The 23,637-nt window shown below is 45.8% G+C and overlaps 1 protein-coding gene across 4 annotated transcripts in view; it reads left to right on the forward strand.

Annotated features, from left to right (window-relative positions):
• CAV1 (caveolin 1) overlaps positions 1–22,773 on the forward strand; it is a 39,652-nt gene extending 16,879 nt beyond the window's left edge. For all 4 annotated transcript variants that reach the window (XM_030549059.1, XM_030549061.1, XM_030549058.1 and 1 more), the window contains exon 3: positions 21,367–22,773. In XM_030549059.1, the coding sequence (XP_030404919.1) occupies positions 21,367–21,708 (342 nt within the window). In that variant the 3' untranslated portion in view covers positions 21,709–22,773. The remainder of the gene's footprint in view (positions 1–21,366) is intronic.
• The last annotated feature ends 864 nt before the right edge of the window (positions 22,774–23,637 follow it).

Here is a 23,637-nt window from a genome sequence, read left to right on the forward strand (position 1 = left end):
GGCGTAAACCCCTCCCATTGCTGCTTCACCAACTGTAATGGCCCCTTAACCTCGTGACCATACACAAGTTCAAATGGTGAAAACCCTAAACTGGGATGTGGTACAGCCCTGTAGGCAAACAGCAACTGCTGCAACACTAGGTCCCAATTATTGGAGAATTCGTTGATGAATTTTCTTATCATGGCCCCCAAAGTTCCATTGAACCTTTCCACCAGGCCATTGGTTTGATGGTGGTACGGGGTGGCAACCAAGTGATTCACCCCATGAGTTTCCCACAGTTTTTTCATGGTCCCTGCCAGGAAATTAGACCCTGAATCTGTAAGGATGTCAGAGGGCCACCCTACCCTGGCAAAGATGTCTGTTAGGGCCAGGCACACAGTGTTAGCCCTGGTGTTGCCTAGAGCTACTGCTTCTGGCCATCGGGTAGCAAAGTCCACTAAAGTCAGTACGTACTGCTTTCCTCTGGGCGTCTTTTTTGGGAAAGGGCCCAGAATATCCACAGCTACTCGCTGAAATGGGACCTCAATTATGGGGAGTGGCTGGAGAGGGGCCTTGACCTGGTCTTGAGGCTTACCCACTCTTTGGCATACCTCACAAGACCGGACATACTTGGCAACATCCTTGCCCATCCCCTCCCAGTGGAAGGACTTCCCCAACCGGTCCTTGGTTCTGTTCACCCCAGCATGGCCACTGGGATGATCATGGGCTAAGCTTAAGAGCTTCTCCCGGTACTTAGTTGGAACCACCAACTGTTTTTGCGGCTGCCATTCTTCCCGGTGTCCACCAGAAAGAATTTCCTTGTATAAAAGTCCTTGGTCTATAACAAACCGGGATCGATTAGAAGAGCTGAGAGGCGGTGGGGTGCTCCGTGCCGCCGCCCACGCTTTCTGAAGGCTGTCATCTGCTTCCTGCTCAGCCTGGAACTGTTCCCTTGAGGCTGGGGTCACCAGTTCTTCCTCAGACTGTGGACTTGGGCTTGGTCCCTCTGGAAGCGATGTAGGTGATGGGGTTGTTTCCGTTGCTGGTGAACCGCTCTCCGCTGGTGCACCTGAGGGTATTTCAGGCTCTGGCTGAGCCTTTTGGGTATGGCTGTCGTGCGCTTCTGCCAGTTCTGGCTCGCTGGCGCCCTCTGGCATTGAGTTTGAAGATGTGGTTGCACTTGCTGGTGCTGGTTGTTGTTCCAGTTCCGGGCCTGGGACTGGAGATGCTGTGGCTGTTTCAGTGGTAGGCATGGAATCCGGGTCCACTACCTCTGTCTGGGTCTCTGGTAACACAGACGGGGCCTCTGTGGACGGCTCAGGAACAGGAATGGGTCTGGAAGCTTGCCTGGTTTGGCTACGGGTAACCATTCCCACTCTCTTGGCCCGCCTCACCTGGTTGGCCAAGTCTTCCCCCAGTAGCATGGGGATAGGATAATTGTCATAGACTGCAAAAGTCCACATTCCTGACCAGCCTTTGTACTGGACAGGCAGTTGAGCTGTAGGCAAGTCTACAGCTTGTGACATGAAGGGGTAAATTGTAACTTTGGCCTTTGGGTTGATGAATTTGGGGTCAACGAAGGATTGGTGGATAGCTGACACTTGTGCCCCCGTGTCTCTCCACGCAGTAACCTTCTTTCCGCCCACTCTCAAATTTTCCCTTCGCTCCAAGGGTATTTGAGAGGCATCCGGGCCTGGGGATCTTTTGTGTGATGGTGGTGTAATGAATTGCACTCGCATGGTGTTCTTGGGACAGTTGGCCTTGATGTGTCCCGGTTCATTACACTTAAAGCATCTTCCATCTGATGGGTCACTGGGCCGAGGTGAGTTACTGGAGACTGGTGAGGTTGAAGAGTAGGGTATCTGTGGCTTTACTTGGGTGGTATGGAGGGTCTTTGGCTGTCCTCGGTTGTAGGGTTTATGGTCTGTGTGCCCCCTGGGGTAATCGTTCCCCTTGACAGTAGCTTTTTTGCTTTCTGCCAGTTCCATCCATTTGGCTCCAATCTCCCCCGCCTCAGCGATAGTTTTGGGATTTCTATCTTGTATGTACCGTGTGATGTCTTCAGGAACACCATCCAAGAACTGCTCCATTTGTATGAGAAGGTTCACTTCTTCCAAGGTTTGAATGTTGTTTCCTGTTAACCAGGCCTCATAGTTTTTGCAATGTAGTAGGCGTGTTTGGGAAATGACACCTCTGGTTTCCATTTTTGGGTTCTGAAGCGCCGACGGGCATGATCTGGGGTTATCCCCATCCTGTATCTGGCCTTGGTTTGAAAAAGTTTATAGTCATTCATTTGCGGCTTGGGCATTTCAGCTGCCACCTCTGCTAAAGGTCCACTGAGGTGTGGCCTTAATTCTACCATGTACTGGTCTTCGGGGATGCTGTACCCAAGACAGGCTCTTTCAAAATTTTCCAAGAAGGCCTCGGTGTCATCACCTGCCTTGTAGGTGGGAAATTTCCTGTGCTGTGGAGCAATAATTGGCGCCGGGTTGTTAGGGTTGGCTGGCACATGCAGCCCAGCTTTTGCCATCTCCAGTTCATGTTTTCTCTGTTTTTCCTTCTCTTCATTCTCTTTTTGTTGTTTTTCCATTTCTTTTTGTTGTTTTTCCATTTCTCGGCGGTGGGCCACCTCTTCTTCTTCTAGTTTTCTTTTGTGTGCTGCCTCTTGGGCTGCCTGTTCTCTTTGGAAGGCTGCCAGTTTGATGCTTTCTTCCTTTTCTTTTATCTCCATCTCTTTTTGTTTCATTTCCAGTTGTCGCCTGTGTTCAGCTTCTTTTAATTGGTCTTCGGCCTCCATTTTTGTCCTGGTAGACATGGTTCCTGTTTTCTTGTGTTGGGGTGCCCTCCGGTGTTTATCCTCTGAACTGCAGGTTCTCTGTTGCCTCCTGAAGTCTGCCTAGCAACAGTGCTTTTTTCCTTTTCTCTCTCTAGCTAATGTTCAATTAAGGGAAACCAGAAAAACCACTTATATGCATGCAAATAAAGTGCTGGTACTTTGCCTCCTAATGGGAGGGCTATTGCATGACAAAAGACCCTTAACAGTCTTCTCGCTTAACATGCAAACCACAAACTGCTAGAGAGAGCAGAAAAAAAAATTCTCTCTGGTTCCCTTTTAAAACCAACCTGTTTCTCTCTGCTAAAAAACCCTTAGCAGAGAAAAGAAAAATATAATATTCCTACTGGCTTCTGGATTCTGTCTATCTCCCGCCACTGCCACCATGACATAACCTTATTCCCAGATTTGGACCTTAGCGTCCAAAATATGGGGGTTAGCATGAAAACCTCCAAGCTTAGTTACCAGCTTGGACCTGGTACCTGCTGCCACCACCCAAAAAATTAGAGTGTTTTGGGGCACTCTGGTCCCCCTGAAAAACCTTCCCTGGGAACCCCAAGACCCAAATCCCTTGAGTCTCACAACAAAGGGAAATAATCCTTTTCCCCTTCCCCCCTCCAGGTGCTCCTGGAGAGATACACAGACACAAGCTCTGTGAAACTACGCAGAGTGATTCCCCCTCTCCGTTCCCAATCCTGGAACAAAAGCACTATCCTCTTCACCCAGAGGAAATGCAAAATCAGGCTAGCAATCCAACACACAGCTCTCCCCTTGATTTCTTCCTCCCACCAATTCCCTGGTGAGTACAGACCCAATTTCCCTGAAGTAAAGAAAAACTCCAACAGGTCTTAAAAGAAAGCTTTATATAAAAAAGAAAGAAAAAATACAAATGCTCTCTCTGTATTAAGATGATACAACACAGGGTCAATTGCTTAAAAGAATATTGAATAAACAGCCTTATTCAAAAAGAATACAAATCAAAGCCCTCCAGCACTGATATTCATGCAAATACCAAAGAAAAGAAACCATAGAACTTACTATCTGATCTCTTTGTCCTTACACTTAGAAACAGAAGACTAGAAAATAGAACTACTTCTCTAAAGCTCAGAGGAAACAGGCAGACAGACAAAAGACTCAGAGACACACTTCCCTCCACCCAAGGTTGAAAAAATCCGGTTTCCTGATTGGTTCTCTGGTCAGGTGTTTCAGGTGAAAGAGACATTAACCCTTAGCTATCTGTTTATGACACATATAATCTCGCAAAAAAAAGTGGGTTTTATTTAATGTGAGGAAAAACTTGCCCTAAAACAGCAGAGTTCTGGCATTAAAATCAGCCTCAACATTTCACATTAGACATGTTTAAAAAATATAAATAACCCCTTTTTATGGCTTATATAGAAATATATTCATGCATGTAAATTGCTCATTAAGCACCTGGCTTTTGATCAGGCTCCACAGCCCAGCAGAGCATTTAAGCCCATGATTTCAGTGGGACCATTCATGTGCTTGAAGTTAAGCACATACTTAAATGCTTTGCTAGATTGGGGGCTTAAGAGTTCAGTCATGAAAGGGGCTGAATGCTTCCATAAGGAGCTGAACACCCTCCCAGTGACATCAGTGGAAAATTGAGGGCTTTTAGCATTTCATCATGGTGCTCAGCACCTTGTTAGTTCACACCGAAACTGAGCATCAGTGGCTTATGTAAATTGGATCTTTTGTGGACACAAGCAGTAATGCTTCAAAAACATGGCAGTGGTTTTTGGGGGCATGCATAGTTATACCTGCAGAAATGTTGGCCATTGAAACCTCTGTGAAAATGTGGCCTTTAGGTATCCTTAGTTATCTTCCTAGCCAACACAACATGGTAAAGTTTGCTTTTCAATGGGTGATGTCTCAAAGAACAAACTTTTAAAAGGAACAGCAATGTTAGCTGGAGGTTTGGGATTGGAATTTGTAGGAAACACCCCCTAACTCAGCAGCTTTTGATATATAGCTCACTCTTGCACCCATCTTTGTTTTCACATATAACAAGTGCACATTTCTTCACTGAGCAGGCTGCTCCTTCGGAACAATAACTCCTATCTCAGACACGGTAATTAACAGAGGTTTTCTTTCAACAAACCTTGAAAGAGTAGACATGTTCTTCATATTATTTGCCCCCTTGCAAATAAATCTTTGTTCAAACATACTTCACTCACTGATAAACTAGTTTAATAAACACATCCAGGGCAAATGAAGCTGCAGTAAACATACTTCACTCACTGATAAACTAGTTTGATAAACACATCCAGGGCAAATGAAGCTGCAGTATTTCTCTAACAAAAGCTACAAGCAATGTAACAGCTGGCTTTACCAAACTGAATAGTAGGAAACAAAGAACCGCTGAGGTCAGGAAATTTATTGTACACGTAGAACAGAAGTTGGTAATGTTTAAAAATCTTTGGCCTAAACAGAAGGTTATTTTGAGTTATTAGCACCCTTTAGTTGGTCAAAGCCCATTTCCTTACCGTGGGTACTTGTCATAATAACATGCCCATATTTTTATTAGCATTGCAGACAGGTCATGGCCATGTCACAATACACCCTAGAGGCTGTAGAATAACAGGTTCCCTGGTGTACATGTACTGCAGTGAGGGAGGCCTCTGCCTAAATCTGTGCCTGACTGCATGGAGCTGCAACAAATTCTTTACAGGCTAACCTACATTTGGTATATTTGACAAAAGTGGAACCCAAGTAAAGTTTATCTTATCCTCATGAGCCAGTGAGTTCCTCTACTAAAAGCTATTGGGAAACTTTGCTGTATCTCTCCTGCCCTAATGTCCATATTTCTGGCCACTTCACTCCGATTTTTACATGGCTTGGTTCACTTTGGCTCTTGTTATCAATCTGATGACACTCACCATCGCAGAGTGTTACTGGACTGATAACCAGAGGGGAAAGCTAAAAGACATGAACATGCTGCAGGAAGAGTGATGTAGTCAGAAGAATGGAAATGACAACAGAACCTAGAATTGATGATAACAAAATGCATAGGTTGCCTAGTGCATATGCTGCTTGTACAGGGTTGATCCCTATGCTATGGGCAGAATCTGCTCCTCACTGGAGGGATCAGGGCGATAGTTATGACTAAGGCTCCATGTTTGTCATGGCGGTCACACAAGTCACAGATTTTGTGACTTTCTGTGACCTCCGTGACTTCTTCAGCAGCCTGTGTGGCTGGCCCGGCAACTGCCTAAGCAGCTCAGGCAGCCCCTGGGACAAGTGCACCAGCTGTTGCTGTGGCTGGCTCGGGCTCCCCGCACCCCCCCTCCTCCCGCAGCAGGTGTTGGGGGGGCTCAGGACTGAGGATTGGCAAGCCAGGTGGTGCTTACCTTGGGGGGGGGCTCCCCAGAAGGGCAACAGGAACTCCCCTCCCTCAGCTCCTAGCTCCAAGTGCTGCCTCCGACCGCATGCACTGCCCCCGCAGTTCCTATTGGCCACGATTCCTAGACAATGGGAGCTGCACAACGCAGCACCTGCAATGCCCCCTTCCCCTCCCCACGGGCCATGCTCCCCCACGCCCTGATTACCCACTGCACCCCCCAGGCTGTCCCCCCCAGCACCCATGGTGGTCCCAGAGCTGCTTCTCTGAGCTGCCCCCCCAAGTTTTAGTCAGGGGTATATAGTATAAGTCCTGAACAGATCACAGCTGTGAATTTTTGTTTATTGCCTGTGACCTGTCCATGGCTTTTATTAAAAATATCCATGACTGAAATGTAGCTTTAGTTATGACCCACTCCCTGATCCTGTGGGCTGATCTGCACTGGCTGCACTGTGAGTTAGAGCACCCTTGGGGCTGCTCTATGTTATGCCAGCTGGCATAACTCCTAAGTGAACATATAGCAGCTGAGAATTGGTGGAACCCTGCTGTGCTCCCTTAATAATAATACTTCCTTCCTCCCACACTTTGCCCGTCTTGTCTATTTAGACCATAACTTGCAATAACTGTCTCATCCTATGTGTTTGTACAGCACTTAACACACTGATGCTCCAGCCTTAGCTAAGGCCGCTAATCACTTATGTAATTTCACTGCATTTGGGGCCATGAGCAGACTGATGTCTACATTTATTAATACTGCACATGACTGAAAGTCCCCTAATTTGACATGCTGCTTATTGGTCTTTTCACTGTCAGGAGTCAGATTAACATCCCTACTTAATCACTGTGGAGCAACTAGGGACTTGTGGCCAGTGGAAAAGTGAAATGGGAAGATGTGGCAACGGGACATTGACTACAGTTCGTATGAGATGGTGTTTTCAGTATTGTGCAGCATAATCTAAAATTGATATAAAAGTTCCCATGTTTGTTAAAGTTAGTCTGGAACAGTAATCCCTCCCTGATCGTTGGTGGCATGAACTAATCATTGTTTAGCCTCTCACAAACATAACGGTTCCTATGTACTTTTAGGATATTTGTGTGTGACTTGAGCAGTGCCACCATGGTATAGCAAGTACCATGACTCCGTGACATCATCTTCATCTCTTACACTTAGAACAGGCATGTCTGCCAAGAAAAGAAATATGGCCTGATTCTCCTCTCCTCAGGTGTCACTCCACAGAAGACAGTACAATTAGGCTAGTATTGTAATACAAGCAGTTACTGAGACTCAGGCCTAGAGAGAACATTCACTCTTGACTTTTCAGCCTGAAAAGCAATGAGATTGCTTTGGAGTCATATTTTTAAAATAAATATTTCACCACTGTAATGAATTATATGTAAATACATCTGAGCACATGGGCGATTCTAATAATTTAACAGCTTTATGAGTTCCATATAAACATATAGTTTCTTTTTTGGGGTACCAGAAAGATAGTCTGTTTTTAAGAAAAAGGTTATGCTTGACTAAGTTAAAGATGCAGCCTCAGAAAGGCTAAAGGACTTCAGTGCAAAGTTAGTTTCCCAGTAAGATTTAATGTTTCTACTATGAGCCAGTTGAAAAAATAAATTCTCCTATAAAACAGCCAGCCAGGACAAACTCAGTCCTGTGGTCCTTCTAGATATGTGTAAACACTTTTGGCCTAATCTTAAAAACCCTTTATGCATAGGACGACCACTGAACTAATTTGAGGAGTAATTCAACTCATTGCAGAAGCAAATAAATTTATGTTGTTGAATACATTTTGTGTTTCACCTACATTAGTATAATGTGATGCAAAAGTGAATGTTGATGACAGGTTTTATGTGCTTAACTAGAAAATCTTTGTATAGTTTTGGGGAAAGGGCTACTATAACCTAAAACTTGTTATCTTAACTATTGTAGAAATGTCTTTTTAACAGCATGTTCTTATGTTCATGAATGAGGCAATATACACATTGCATAGATTCACACCCATATTTTCCACTCTCTGTTTGGAAGATTGGCTCTAGAAATTAGTGTTGCACATCTTGGAATCATCTAAATTCCAGTACATGGATCACTAATCTCCAAGTTTTCTATTGAAACTGAAATATAATATCCAGACCCTGTCCTAATGGAAATTATGCTTTTTTTTTTTCACTTCTGCATGTATACTTTTTTTTTGGTAATGTATTTGACCGGATTCAACACCACCTGACAGTTCATGTTAGCTAAACAATGTCACAACACATCAAGCAAGGATTGCTTTTCTTAACATATGTTGCTAGATTTTGGTTAACTTGTACTTGCAAATTCATAGATTTATTTTATGGCCCAATGTGCTGCACAAAAGTATTCAGCACCATTTATAAAAGTCCAAAAGTATAAACCATTCAATCCTAACAAAGCTTTAATGGAAATACAGAGAAACTGGAGTATATTTATTTCTTTCATGTCACTCACAAGATTGCCAGCATAGCAATATGTTTCATTCATTACAGTTACACAAATTTCCATTTTCCTATCTTTGATGGTATTGAACTTGGATGACTGTATAACTTTACAGGAGAAAAGCCCCTAGTTTTCTATACTGATTTCACAGGGCGTTATTCTCTAATATGAGTTAAAACAAAAATGCATTTATATAAGCCACAAATCATACACTGTTTGTTAATTCATATTTGAAGAAAAAAGACATTTGCCAATCCTACCATTTAAAGTTGCTATTTTTATTATTATTATATTTTAAACTAGGTCAAGTTACATTTTACAAACTCCTTATAAATTTCTGGCTCTGCACAGCTTCTATAAAAAATACATAGAGTTGTGTCTCCATTGCACGTATAACACGTTTTCCTAATGGAAGATTGATTCCATGGATGAAATCCTGGCCTCTTTGAAATCAGGAGGAGTTTTGCCATGGACTTCAATGAGACCAGAATTTCACCCTATATGCTGTTGAATAGGTTAGAAAACTTGTTTTCATTTGGTGAAATAATTCTTTTAGAGAAGTACCAAGATCACTTTTGTGGCCTTAGAGCCTTCTTCAGATTGGCAGATGATCAAACAAGTATCATTATAGCATGCTATTTGCAGAACCAGGGAGAAGAATTAGGCTGGGAATGGAAACCTACAAGTAGCCAGGGCTTGGGGAGAAGTCTTAGGCTTAGTAACACACCAAATTAAGCTAAAATGATATTATCCATCCTTAACCGACACTACACCAGGAAGTTGATTCCATAGGTGGCAGGGTATATATGTTTGCGGTGCCCGGGCTCCAGGAATATTTAGGGCTGGGGGCCCTGCTCCAGCAATATTTGGAGCTGGCTCTCTCCCCCAGCCCTGCCTGGATCGGCCCCAGCCCCCGCAGGCCTCCCCCAACCCCGTCTCGTCCCTGCCTGGAGCAGGTCCCAGCCTCCGCCTGCCACCCCCGTGTATCCCCCCCCCCAGCCCCGCTGCATCCCTGCCTGACAGAAAGCAGTGCGCACCTCTCCCCTGCCTGCTTGCGCTGCCAGAGATCGGCTCCCAGCAGAACTGCTGTCTGCTGCCCCCGGGTCCAAGCGCCCGCTTTTCACTAATGGCAAGGCAGGCTGCCCTTACCCTGTGCTTCCACCCTCACCTTGAGCCTCCCCAACACCCCAAACCCCTCATCCCCAGCCAGAGCCCTCATCCCCCCACACCCTAATCCTCTGCCCCAGTCCTCAGCCCCCCCACATCATGAGCCCCACAGCCCTCACCCCGCACCCCAAACCTCTGCTCTAGCCCTGAGCCCCCCCACATCATGAACCCCTCATCCCCCAGCCCCAGCCAGAGCCCTCATCCCTCTGCACTCTAATCCTCTGCCCCAGCCCTGAGCCCCCCCCACAGCATGAATCCCTCATCCTCAGCCCCAACCCTCATCCCCCTGCACCCTGATCCTCTGCCCCAGCCCTGAGCCCCCCCGCAGCATGAACCCCTCATCCTCAGCCCTAACCCTCATCCCCCGCACCCTGATCCTCTGCCCCAGCCCTGAGCCCCCCCACATCATGAATCCCTCATCCCCAGCCCCACAGCCCTCAGCCCACATCCCAACCCTCTGCCCTAGCCCTGAGCCCCCTCCTGCATCATAAACCCCTCATGCCCCAGCCAGAGCCCTCATCCCCCCCACACCCTAATCCTCTGCCCCAGCCTTGAGCCCCCCCCGCAGCATGAACCCCTCATCCTCAGGCCCAACCCTCATCCCCCTGCACCCTGATCCTCTGCCCCAGCCTTGAGCTTCCCCACAGCATGAACCTCTCATCATCAGCCCCAACCCTCACCCCCCCCGCGCCCTGATCCTCTGCCCTAGCCCTGAGCCCCCTCCTGCATCATGAATCCCTCATCCTCAGCCCCACAGCCCTCACCCCTGCACTCCCTCCTATCCCCAAACTCCCTCCAAGAGCATGCACCCCCTCCCAAAGCATGCATCGCCTCCCCCTTCCTACACCCCCACCCCAGCCCAGAGCCTGCACCCAAACTCTGTCCCAAAGCCTGCACCCCTCACCACCTCCTGCATACCCACCCTCTGCCCCAGCCCGGAGCCTGCACCCAGCACCCAAACTCCTTCCCAGAGCCTGCACCCCTCCTGCACCCTAATCCCCAGCCCACGACCTGGACCCCATACTTCCCCCCGAAACCCCGCCCAGAGTCTTAGGCGGGTAGGGGCAGAGTTTGGGGGGGGGCGGAGTTGGGGGGCTGGGTTCTAGGCACCACCAAAATTTCTACAAACTTGCCACCCATGGTTGTATCCATTTAAACAAATCAGTTTAGAAACCGTTTTAAACGGTTGGAATTTCTGAGTGAAACCCTGGCTCCATTCAAGTGAATGGCAAAACTCACACTGATTTCAGTTGGGACAGGATTTCACCATCTGTGTGTAGATCAGCTGTTGGTTTGAGGATTAGACAGTGTTATTTTGGAATTTTCTTTTTGTGAATAAAATCAGATCCCCCATGGTGGTGACATGGCAGCTAATGACTCTAAAGCGAGAGTGTGGCTTGTGTCTGGAGCTAGGTGGAGACGGCACTAATTTACAAGGATTTACATGGTCTCCATGGAGATACAATTTTAGCTGCTTATCCATTTATGTACATGATTTGTCATCTTTACAGGTATTACAGAAGAGGTGAATGATTACATTTCCTATCCCATAAGGTGTTAAAAATACCAGGCTCCATAACCATTGGGTAGAATAGGATGCTGCTGAGAATAGTGTAATTAATAAATGTGCTGTGCCTTAGAAAAGCACATTAAAGAACTGTTGCTCAGCGTGTGACATATTAAGCCTGATCCAGTAAACTCATACTCTTGGCAGCAGTCTCATTTGGAGCAGCTCCTATGAGTGTATTGTTCTTTCCACCAATTTATATAATTGTTTTAATTTCTTGCAGTGGAATACTATTGTGATGTTCATTTTTCCTGTTGACCTACTGTACTTGGTTATGTTGGCCACACTAAATATCCTGTGCCTTGGATTATATCAAACACATGTTTAGCTTCTGTGACATGGGGCTGAACTATTATGTCTCAACATGTTTCTGTTAATATTCTAATGGAAATGTTATGACAATTAAGCTTCCTGGATATTTTGGCATTTCAACAGAGACTTGTAAAACATGCATCCTTTATTGTAGCACTTCCTTCAAGTGAGTTTTTGCACAGGTTAGCTATAATAGTCAAAACTATGAAATGTGTACAAAAGGGTATTTCTTCTAAATATTAATATATTAGCCTGGCCAGGTATCTTACTAACAGAGTGTCAACCCATGATCCATATGGGCAAGAACCAGACTACAATAAAAAGATGTTCCTAATGATTAACTCAAACTGAGAACCCCCTGACACTTCCAGAATTAAAGAGATGAATCATCGGGTGCTGATATAAATATGGCACATTAACAACTATTTGTTTGGTTTTAAAGCACAAGTTTAAAGAACTGCCTTCCCCACAAACTGACTGTGAAAATTCAATAAGGGTACTAAGGGTGACATTAGAAAATTCAGCCAAGAGTGCATGTCTATAAGTTAGAGGATTGCATGATTTGGCATGAATGGATGTAATCACTATAGATGGCTACAAACTTATTTTTTTAGGAGAGCTCCCAGAAGGTTGTGTTGGGCACTCAACACATTGAAGATGCCATACTATGTCTCACAATTTTCCCCTCTCAGATACTTTGAATATGAGGGGGCTAAGATTGAAACCTGTGGCACTCCACACCCTTTGGTGGAAGGAGCAGCTCTATGTCTCCTTTTCATCAGGCCCAGACAGAATCATTTTCCTGGTCTGCTAGGTTCTGATTTCAGTAGGAGCTGGATCAGTCCCTTAGAATCTGGAAGAGAGACAGGTAAATATGAATGAAAGCCAGATAGATCTCTTAGACTCACTTTGGATAAGATAAATGTGATGCATGTTGGAGTGGGAAACATTTTGTAGAATTTGCATAGACTGTGGCTGCTATCTCTATTGAAAGCATCTGTCTACCTATTGTCACAATGCTTTTGCCATCTCAGTAGGCTTTAGTAGATTCCTCAGCTCCCAGAAGGTCAGAAAAATCATTGTCTTCCTCAGCTGACTGAGACACTTAATTCTTCCCCATGAGATGCAAACCTCACTGTAACCGTTCATGCCTTTATCATTTTGAGGTTGGATTTTTGTATTACACTTTATCAGGGGATAGTCAGAAGGCCCATTAGAAGCTTCTACTCCTGTAAAATATGGTTTCCCATCTTCAGAGCAGAGCATATTGCATCTGTGGTTCATCATATCCACTGGCAGCCAGTTCTCTGCTAGGTGAAATGTAAGGTGCTGGTTACTATTGTGACAAAGTTCCTCCTCTACCTTGGTGGGTCCTGGTCTTATTGGCAGATTTGCTCACGTCAGTGATCTCCCCCACAGTCTGGATCAACTCCTCCTGTGTCTGATCAGGAGTTGGGAGGTTTGGGGGGAACCCGGACCCGCCGTCTACTCCGGGTTCCAGCCCAGGGCCCTATGGATTTGCAGCTGTCTATAGAGCCTCTTGTAACAGCTGTGTGACAGCTACACCTCCCTGGGCTACTTCTCCAAGGCCTCCTCCAAACACCTTCTTTATCCTCACCACAGGACCTTCCTCCTGGTGTCTGATAATGCTTGAACTCCTTAGTCCTCCAGCAGCACACCCTCTCACTCTCAGCTCCTTGTGCCTCTTGCTCCCAGCTCCTCATACGCACTTCCTCTCCTCTGGCTCCTCCCTCCCTGACTGGAGTGAGCTCCTTTTTAAACCCAGGTGCCCTGATTAGCCTGCCTTGATTGGCTGCAGGTGTTCTAATCAGCCTGTCTGCCTTAATTGGTTCTAGCAAGTTCCTGACTACTCTAGTGCAGCCCCTGCTTTGGTCACTCAGGGAACAGAAAACTACTCACCCAGTGACCAGTATATTTGCCCTCTACCAGACTCCTGCACCCTACTGGCCTGGGTCTGTCACATATCCCTCCCCCCTGCTCAACACCAAGGGGTTGGGCAGCTTGGGAAGTTAGACAGTGCACACGTGACAAGCCATCAGCATTGCCGTGACGGCTCCCTGCTCTGTGTTGCACACGGAACTGGAAAGGTTGGAGGGATAAGAACCTCCTGGTCACCCTTGTGTTCTACTCCTTGTTCCGCTGCATCCATTGGAGAGGGGCGTGGTCGGTCAAGAGGACAAATCTGCGCCCGAGCAAGTAGTAGCGCAATGCTTCCATGGCCCATTTTAAGGCAAGGCACTCCCTCTCCACCACTGCATATTTTTGTTCCCTCGGAAGAAGTTTCTTACTGAGGTAGAGGATTGGGTGTTCCTCCTCTCCGACCATCTGTGATAGAACGGCCCCCAACCCTACTTCCGATGCATCCGTCTGCAGGATAAATTCCTTGGTGAAATCAGGAGCTATTAGGACAGGGTTACTGCAGAGGGCAGTCCTTAGGTCTGTGAATGCTTCCTCTGCTGCGTCAGACCATCTTACCAGATCAGGTCCACGGGCTTTTACTAGGTCAGCCAGGGGGCTTGCCCTTGTGGCAAAGTGGGGGATAAATAGTCGGTAATATACCACTACACCTAGGAATGCCCGGACTTGTTTCTTGCGACGTGCTCGCTGCCAATTATGGATGGCCCCCAACTTGTTCACTTGGGGTTTAACCAGACCTTTTCCCACAATGTAGCCAAGATATTTGCCCTCTGTAAACCCTACAGCACACTTGGCAGGGTTTGCTGTAAGGCTAGCTCGCCTGAAGGTATCAAGGACTGCCTCCACCTTCTCTAGGTGACTTTCCCAGTCTGGAGTATGAATGACTCACATCGTCCAAGTAGGCAGCAGCATAACTGTTATGCGGGCATAATAGCTTATCCATGAGGCGCTGGAAAGTAGCTGGGGCCCCATGTAGTCCAAAAGGGAGGACAGTATATTGAAAAAGACCCTCTGATGTAGAGAACGCAGTCTTTTCCTTTGCGTCTTCTGCAAGGGGAATCTGCCAGTACCCCTTTGTCAAGTCTAAAGTAGTCAAGTACCAGGCATTACCCAGACAGTCCACTAGCTCATCTATGCGAGGTATGGGGTATGCGTCAAACTGGGATACTTCATTTAGTCTCTGGAAGTTGTTGCAAAACCTTGTGGTGCCATCAGGTTTGGGCACCAGCACAATTGGGCTGGACCACTGACTGTGGGATTCTTCAATGATCCCCAACTCCAGCATTTTTTTTTACTTCTGCTTTTATTTCCTCCCTTTTGGCTGCTGGCACCCGATAGGGCCTCATTGTTATTCTGGCCCCAGGGTTCGTGACGCTGTGGTGATATGTCTCGGTTGTTCCACCTGGTTTTGTCGAGAACACATCTTGGTTCCGGAAGATCATCTCAGACACCTCATTCTTTTGGTCTGGTGTTAAATCAGGAGATACTCTTACCTGTTTGGAAGGCTTGTTTTCCTGGGTTAGGTCTTTTTGGACACTTATGCACGCCTCTTGTGCATGCCAGGGTTTCAGAAGGTTGATGTGATAAATCTGTTCTTGTTTTTGGCGTCCTGGCTGCCGCACCTTGTAGGTTACTTCTCCCATGGGTTCAACCACCTCATAGGGCCCCTGCCATTGGGCCAGAAGCTTGCTTTCTGCCATGAGTACCAACACCATCACCTGATCCCTTGGTTGGAACTGTCGGACTTTTGCCTGGCGATTGTAATAGGGTCCTTGGGCCTCCTGGGCCTTTTGCAAATGTTCCCGTACAATAGGGATGACACGGGCTATCCGGTCTCGCATCTGTATTACATGTTCTATTATATTTCTCCCCTCATTGGGTTCTTCTTCCCAGATCTCTTTGGCGATGTCTAGTATGCCATGGGGGTGACACACGTATAATAACTCGAAGGGGGGAAACCCAGTTGAGGCCTGAGGTACCTCCCGGATAACGAACATAAGGTAGGGTAGTAGGGCGTCCCAATCCTTCCTGTCCCGACTTACCACCTTCCTTATCATAGCCTTGAGGGTTCGGTTAAACCTTTCTACCAATCCATCAGTCTGCGGATGGTAGACTGAAGTTCTCATGGTATGTATATGGAGCAGCATACAGAGGTCCTTCATTAGTTTTGACATAAATGGGGTTCCTTGGTCTGTTAATATCTCTTTTGGGAGCCCCACTCAGGCAAAGATCCCCACCAGCTCTTTGGCTATCGTTTTAGAGGATGTGTTCCGCAGGGGGATGGCTTCTGGGTAGCAAGTAGCATAGTCCAAAACAACAAGTATATATTGGTGGCCCCGAGCTGTCTTCTCCAGGGGTCCCACTAGGTCCATGGCTATTCGCTCAAAGGGGACCTCTATGATGGGAAGGGGTACTAAAGGTGCCCTAAGGTGGGGATGGGGACTGTGCAGCTGACACTTCTTCGTGTACTCCATGGGGATGGGGACTGTGCAGCTGACCATACTTCTTCGTGTACTCCGGGCCAGAAGAACCGTCGTAGGACTTGTGCCAGGGTCTTCTCTACCCCCAAATGCCCCCCAAAAAGATGACTATGAGCAAGACTTAATACAGCATTCTGGTGTTTGTGAGGTACTAGGATCTGCTGTATCTTCTGCCCCTGTACTGGTGCAACCCGGTATAAGAAAGTCTTCTTCATTATGAAGTAGGGTCCTAGTCCCTGGGTTTTCCCTTCCACGGGGACCCCATCTATTTCAGTCACCTCCTTCCTAATGTTGTTGTACCTTGGGTCTTCGGCCTGGTCTCGTCCAAAATTTCCTCTTCCGGGACTAATATGCCCAAGATCTGGGGGCCCAGTCTCTGTTGCCTCTACTGGTTCAGAAACGCTAGGGTGGGGGTCAGACTCGGGTGCTTCTCCCTCCGGAGTGGCCTCCTTTTCAGCTGCTCGGGTCCGCCTGCCTACGAGAGCGACCCTCTGGCTTAGAGTCAGTATTCGGGTTCCCAAGGCCTTAGATTCCCTCCTTTCCCTTTTCGACTTTCTACCATGTCTGGGAATGGAAAATAAATCTGGGGATATTTCAGAGAAAACTGGGGTTTGACAGTCTACTGTGGAGGCCTCACTAACTTCAGGGTCCCCCTTTTCTTCCAGTACTCCTACAGGGAGTAAGTTTCCAAACCCTGGGAAGTCCCTCCCTATGAGCACCGAGTATGGGAGTTTAGGGACTACACCTGCTGCTACCTCAGTAGTGTTCCCCTGAATTTCGAGTTTTACTGGGATAGTGGGGTAATAACCAACTGTCCCATGGACGCATGTTATCCCTGTACGCTTAGCCTGCAGCAACTGACTACACTTCACAAGCTTCCCCGAGACAAGCGTGATAGCACTCCCTGAATCAACCAGTGCCGTGGTCTCTACCCCATTTAGCTTTACTGGTCTGGTATACGTATGTGGGGTTAGTGAGACCCCCACAAGGTGGATTAGAGAGCATGGGTCTGCCCAGTTCCCCAGGTTACACTGCATCGGCTCCTCAGCATTGGGACATTGTGCAGCTATATGTCCCCATTCCTCGCAGGCATAACATCTATATGGAGCCCTAGGCATTCCCCAGTCTCTTGGTTTGGGCAGTCCAACCTCATGATCCTCTTCTCTCCCAGTTCTCTGACTCTTTGTGGCTTCTAGTGAGCCTTCAGCCCCTCTCTTTTTCCACCTGGGCTCCCCTGGTGGCCCCGTCACTCGAGCTCTAGGGCTTAGTGCTGCTAGTTTAACCCGGGGTGCTTCTTCCTTAACTGGTTGGGTCAGCTCCCTTGCTGTCCTTCGCCTCTCTACCACTGCGACAACCTCATCATAGGTGGAGTCTTCGCTCTGGCTTATCCAGGTACGAAGGTCTGGCGGTAGTCCCCTCATGTATTAATCGATACCCAGAACCTCTAGTATCTCTTCTGGACTCCGGGACTCCGTTCGCAACCACTTTCATGTGAGATGGATGAGGTCATACAATTGGGACCGCGGGGTTTTATTTTCCTGGTACCTCCACTCGTGATACCGCTGGGCCTGCACTGCAGTCGTTACCCCGGATCTGGCCAGAATCTCTGCTTTCAGCTGGGGGTAGTCTGCTGCAGCCTCTTCAGGCAGATCGTAGTAAGCCTTCTGGGCCTCTCCACACAGGAATGGAGCAAGGATGCCAGACCACTGATCTGGAGCCCAGGCCTCCCATAGGGCTGTCCTCTCAAAGGCCAGAAGGTATGCCTCTACATCATCCTCCCGCGTCATTTTCTGCAGCCAATGGCTGGCCCGAATGAACTGCGTCCTATCATGGCCATGGTTCAGCTCTGTAAGGGTGTTTACCTGGTTTACCAGTTCTCACAACATAGCTCGGTCTTGAGAAGCAGGGTCCATCCGCAGGCAATTAGTCTCTTGCTGCAGCCGCACTGCCTCCTGTTGGGCAGCTGCCTGGACACGGGTAGCCTCCTGCTGGGCCACCGTAGCTTGTATCAATGCCCGCACTAAGTCTTCCATTGTGGTGGAAAAAAAATAAACCCTCTACCTTTTTTTTAAATCACCTTCCTTCTTCTGCTGTGCACACCAAGATCCCACTCCTGACACCAGTTGTGACAAAGTTCCTCCTCTACCTTGGTGGGTCCTGCTCTTATTGGCAGATTTTCTCACATCAGTGATCTCCCCCACTGTCTAGATCAACTCCTCCTGTGTCTGATCAGGAGTTGGGAGGTTTGGGGGGAACCCGGGCCCGCCGTCTACTCCGGATTCCAGCCCAGGGCCCTATGGATTTGCAGCTGTCTATAGTGCCTCTTGTAACAGCTGTGTGACAGCTACACCTCCCTGGGCTACTTCCCCAAGGCCTCCTCCAAACACCTTCTTTATCCTCACCACAGGACCTTCCTCCTGGTGTCTGATAATGCTTGTACTCCTTAGTCCTCCAGCAGCACACCCTCTCACTCTCACTCTCAGCTCCTTGTGCCTCTTGCGCCCAGCTCCTCACACACACTTCCTCTCCTCTGGCTCCTCCCTCCCTGACTGGAGTGAGCTCCTTTTTAAACCCAGGTGCCCTGATTAGCCTGCCTTGATTGGCTGCAGGTGTTCTAATCAGCCTGTCTGCCTTAATTGGTTCTAGCAAGTTCCTGATTACTCTAGTGCAGCCCCTGCTTTGGTCACTCAGGGAACAGAAAACTACTCAACCAGTGACCAGTATATTTGCCCTCTACCAGACTCCTGCACCCTACTGGCCTGGGTCTGTCACACTATCTATAAAGCCCTAAAAGTTCTAGAACCTTGTTTCACAAAGGCCAGCTGTCCCTCTATTCCCCATCACACAATGCCAACATTTAACAGAAATGCTTTCCCTGCCTATCCAGGGTGAATGGGCCCTGGAGCTGAATGTTCCGAGCAGATGTTCCTCATTTCTCGAATTCACTCCTGCTAGAAGTGAGCTGGAGCCTGGCCACTTTTAGAATGTGATATAAGATGAATCACATTAGTCACATCCTCCACAAACTGCAGGTTCTGGAACCCCCTGATATATGGTTTACCAATTGGTCTTCCCCACCTTTCAAGAAGTTGGCTTGGTTACCATGGGGGTGATTATGTGTGTGCTTCACATGATTGGGGAAATGTTGTTTGCTCTTGATTTAAGCTACATAAAATGTGTCTAGATTCTGAATACCTCAAATACATCTAATAAAATAATAATTTATATCTAGGGATTTTGGTTTTCAATTTACATTGAGCTGTCAACATTTTACAAACCATTAAATTGCTGTCATCTTAGGATGTCAAAATGACTGCCTGATTCAAATGCACCAGAAGATGTTCCTGTTGCACTGTTGAAGTCTGGAGCTTGGTTTCATAATAACATATATGTCACAATGTGAAGTGGCTGGAATTAAGCGTCCAGTCATTCAAGAGGCAGAACATGCAACATGATTCTGTTCATTACAGTAGGAATTGAAGACAAGCAGCACCTTGCAGGTTAAACCCTTTACATGATCAGTAGATATGAAAATGTTGGGTTGATATTTAATGGCTTAAATTTGTTTCTCTCAATATTTGCTCCTCTGTAATTGACTTCATAGGGAAAAAAATGAGGGAAAGAGGCACTATTATTTGAAAAGCTTTTACTGCGGTTTAACCTCATTCTATTAAATTAAAACAGATTTTCCAAATGCACTAAAATTGTCTAAATAATTGACTTGTAATAATTTCACATAACCACATAATGCTCCACTCATGGTGCTTTAGTAAAGCAACTATTTTGTTACAAAAGTTTAGACTTTTAAATGCATAGTATTCAATTTCTCATTCTAAGAACATTTTCTTCTTTAACAAACAGATGAGCCCAGTGTCAACAGTGATGTTTATTAGAATTCAAAGGAAATTACACAAAATGTATAACTCTTTAACATCAATACTTTGTCACTTTCCTAAACCCAACAATAACTTGTTTCACTATTAAGAGGGGCCTGAAGAGACAGGACAGTAATTCACTGTCTAGTGTGATTAAGTCTAAAATTATTTAAATATTCTAAATATTTTTGCAAAATGGAAGGCTTTGCATGGAAATCTTTATTACTGTTTATAAGCCACTCATTCTACAGTATGGCATATTGTGATTTTGCAATGGAGAACTGCTGTTCCTCTTTTTAATACTAGTTTTCTATTCCAGAGCATTGCATATTTACATTAGAATATATGGAGCCTAATCTTGATCTCACTTCCCTGATCATATAAATTAGGAGTAACTCTAATTACGTCTATGAAGTTTCACTGTTGCAAGTGGAAAGCAGACGTTTGTCTGCTGTATCTTCTTGTGTTCTTCAAGGATTGGTTCACAGTCAGACAGCAGCATTTCTCTACAGTGTAATTCATCGGAGGCCTGAGAATGGTGTCCCCATTTGTTCTTCTTTTTGCTCCTTCCTTCGGGGTCCATGACCCAATTCCCCTGTGTCCAGCATAGGAGGAAACTCCAGGCCAGGAATCTGAGCTTCCATTCCAGTTACATGAACAGATCTGCTAGCCACAACTAGCAGAGACTTGTTTTATATTTTAGACACACTTCCATGCAAATGCTTCACACAGCCCACAAGATCAGTGTTTCTCAAACTGGGGTCGCAATTTGTGTAGGGAAAGCCCCTGGTGGGCCAGGCCGGTTTGTGTACCTGCCCCATCCGCAGGTCTGGCCGATCGCAGCTCCCACTGGCTGCGGTTCAGCACTGCAGGCCAATGGGAGCTGATGGAAGCGGCGCAGGCCGAGGGACTTACTGGCTACTGCTTCCAGGACCACCCATTGGCCTGCAGCAGTGAACCGTGACCAGTGGGAGCCACGATCATCCAGACCTGCAGACGGGGCAGGTAAACAAACTGGCCCGGCCCGGCAGGGGCTTTCCCTACACAAGCAGCGACCCCAGTCTGAGAAACACTGCACAAGACTGTTCCATGCAATTCAGAGACTAAGGTCCTGATTCAGCAAATTACTCAAGCAGATGTTTGACTTTTATGATATGAATAACCCTACCTTTCGTCAGAAAAACTTAAGTACATGCTTAATGTACATATGTGCTTAAATGTCTAAATAAATGGGACTTGTATGCTCAAAGTTAAGCACATGCTTAAGTGTTTTGTTGAATCGAAGCCATAATGAGTAGATCACTGTTAAGACAAAGGGTGTTTGGAATCCAAATGTCTGTCGGTTGTGAATATCTGTCTAACCTGCTTTTGTGTCCTCTGCCTGCAGATTGATTTTGAAGATGTCATTGCTGAACCTGATGGAACACACAGTTTTGATGGGATTTGGAAAGCCAGCTTCACCACCTTCACTGTGACAAAATACTGGTTTTATCGCTTACTGTCGGCAATCTTTGGCATTCCTCTGGCTCTCATCTGGGGTATCTACTTTGCCATTTTGTCATTCTTGCACATCTGGGCAGTGGTGCCATGCATAAGGAGCTACTTGATTGAGATCCAATGCATCAGCCGGGTCTATTCTATCTGCATCCACACATTCTGCGACCCATTATTCGAGGCCATCGGCAAAATGTTCAGCACTATCCGGGCAACAGTACGAAAAGAAATATAAGTGATACTTCAAGGACAGTTCTCTGGAGAGTCTTTTTGTGTGCCAATTTCAAGGTTCTTAAATCAATCTGCAGTAACCGCTGGTGAATATACTGGCCCAAAACAAAGAATCATTTATTCAGTTTTCATTACTAATATTTATCCCTACTGGATTTTTTTTCACTCTGCATTTTTCAAACTGATCTTGAATTGCTACTCTCCCATTCCAGCCGCATATCATTTTGCTGACCATTTGATAAACAGATTGATGTGCTTTTGTCGGGGGGGTGTTTAGCCCTCCATTCATTCCTTGCAAGATACATTCACAATGACATAATAAAGAACTGCAAAAATGCTTTTCAACACTGTCATGCCATTCATTTTATTGTCGGCAAACAGTATAAAGCTATTGCAGCAGAATGAACCTGACAAGTTGGCAGGTTTTAAAAGAATGTTCTTTTTTCAATTGTATTGTCAGTTGACTACAGCCATTTACTGTAATGGTCACATATGGTCTACTATGAAAAGACAGATATAAATAAATTACTTAACTAATATATGTTCTGAAAATCTAATGCCTTATCAGATCAGAGACTTTGACACATAAAACATAAAAAATGCTGAATGTCCATAAAAAGCTACAGTTAATGCCTTCTTGTGTCATAGTAGCTATCCTGAAAGTTTGCTGCCAACTGTTTGTCAACCCTTCACTATAATTACAGAAGCAAACTGAAGATCAAAGCTAAAAAATATTGTTATTAAAATGTTTTTCTGGCAGTGACTTATGTGTCTCTTAGCTAATATGTAGGTATTTATCACACTAGTAAATATCACAAATGTGTCTGAGATGACACTGGCTTAAAAAATGAATAATCCAGGTGTGCCAAACTCATGCCATAACATGCCAACTATGAGTTGTCTCTGAGAGAAGCCAGCTTTAAAAAACCTTCCTGTCAGCCGAGGTCAGCATGCTGTTAGCTCACAGATTAGTTTCAGGAGAATTCACGCTTTGCTGAGTCCAAACTAATCCATCACAAGAGATGCTTTAGAAACTCCACATTGTGTTCCACTTTTTTAGCTGAGCTGCAGCCGTTGCAAAGCATGAGCCCTTGAAAATAAAGCATTTGCAACATATTATGCTGTGACCCATGGGAGCCTTTGACCTCACAGTGATGTTACTGAGTTTAGAGGATATCCTCATAAGGTTTGCATGAAGCATTTGAACCCTTAAAACCTGAAATGTACATAAAGCTGCCTGGTATAGTCAAAGCTGTATGCCTTGTGCTGAGATTCTTGCATATTGCTTTATATGAGTCAGGGGTGCCTTCCATTCTATTTCTGCCATAAGTGCACTTAAAATCTGATTGGAGGATGCAGCTCCTTCTTCTTCTCTTTTTTTTTTTATAGGCACATACATTACAAACCTATTAACTACTTTTGTTTTGCATTTAAAACAGACACTGGTATGGGTATAGTTTTATGTTTTTACTATGTACAGAACTGAGAGTGTACTATTATAGAGATTTTGCAGTATTAAAAACAAGCAAGATTGTAAACAAGAAATATTTTATCTTTATATGAGGAAAATCACTTTGAAAAGGCCTCCTTGATTTATCATGTAAACTGTGTGTCCTGACAGATGTCTGTTCACTTACACTTATTAGTCCCTAATCCAAATACATTGCTGATCCAAGACATTTACATTGCTATTATATGCTTACAGATTTAACCAACACCTTTTTTTTAATTTTGCATGTACTGCAAAGGCTACAATCTACGCAATAAAAAATGTTTAATGGTAGCTCCAGTCTGAATTATTCTTTACCTAAAAAGCCATTTTCACAAATCTTACATCCTTAAAAAGTAAGACCAAACATTTCCTGAGTAAAAGTCATGTAAATCCATGTAATGATTATTGAGAAAGATCCTGTAAATAAACTTTGGGTGGTGA

Source organism: Gopherus evgoodei, chromosome 1, assembly GCF_007399415.2.
Source record: "Gopherus evgoodei ecotype Sinaloan lineage chromosome 1, rGopEvg1_v1.p, whole genome shotgun sequence".
NCBI lineage: Eukaryota > Metazoa > Chordata > Testudines > Testudinidae > Gopherus > Gopherus evgoodei.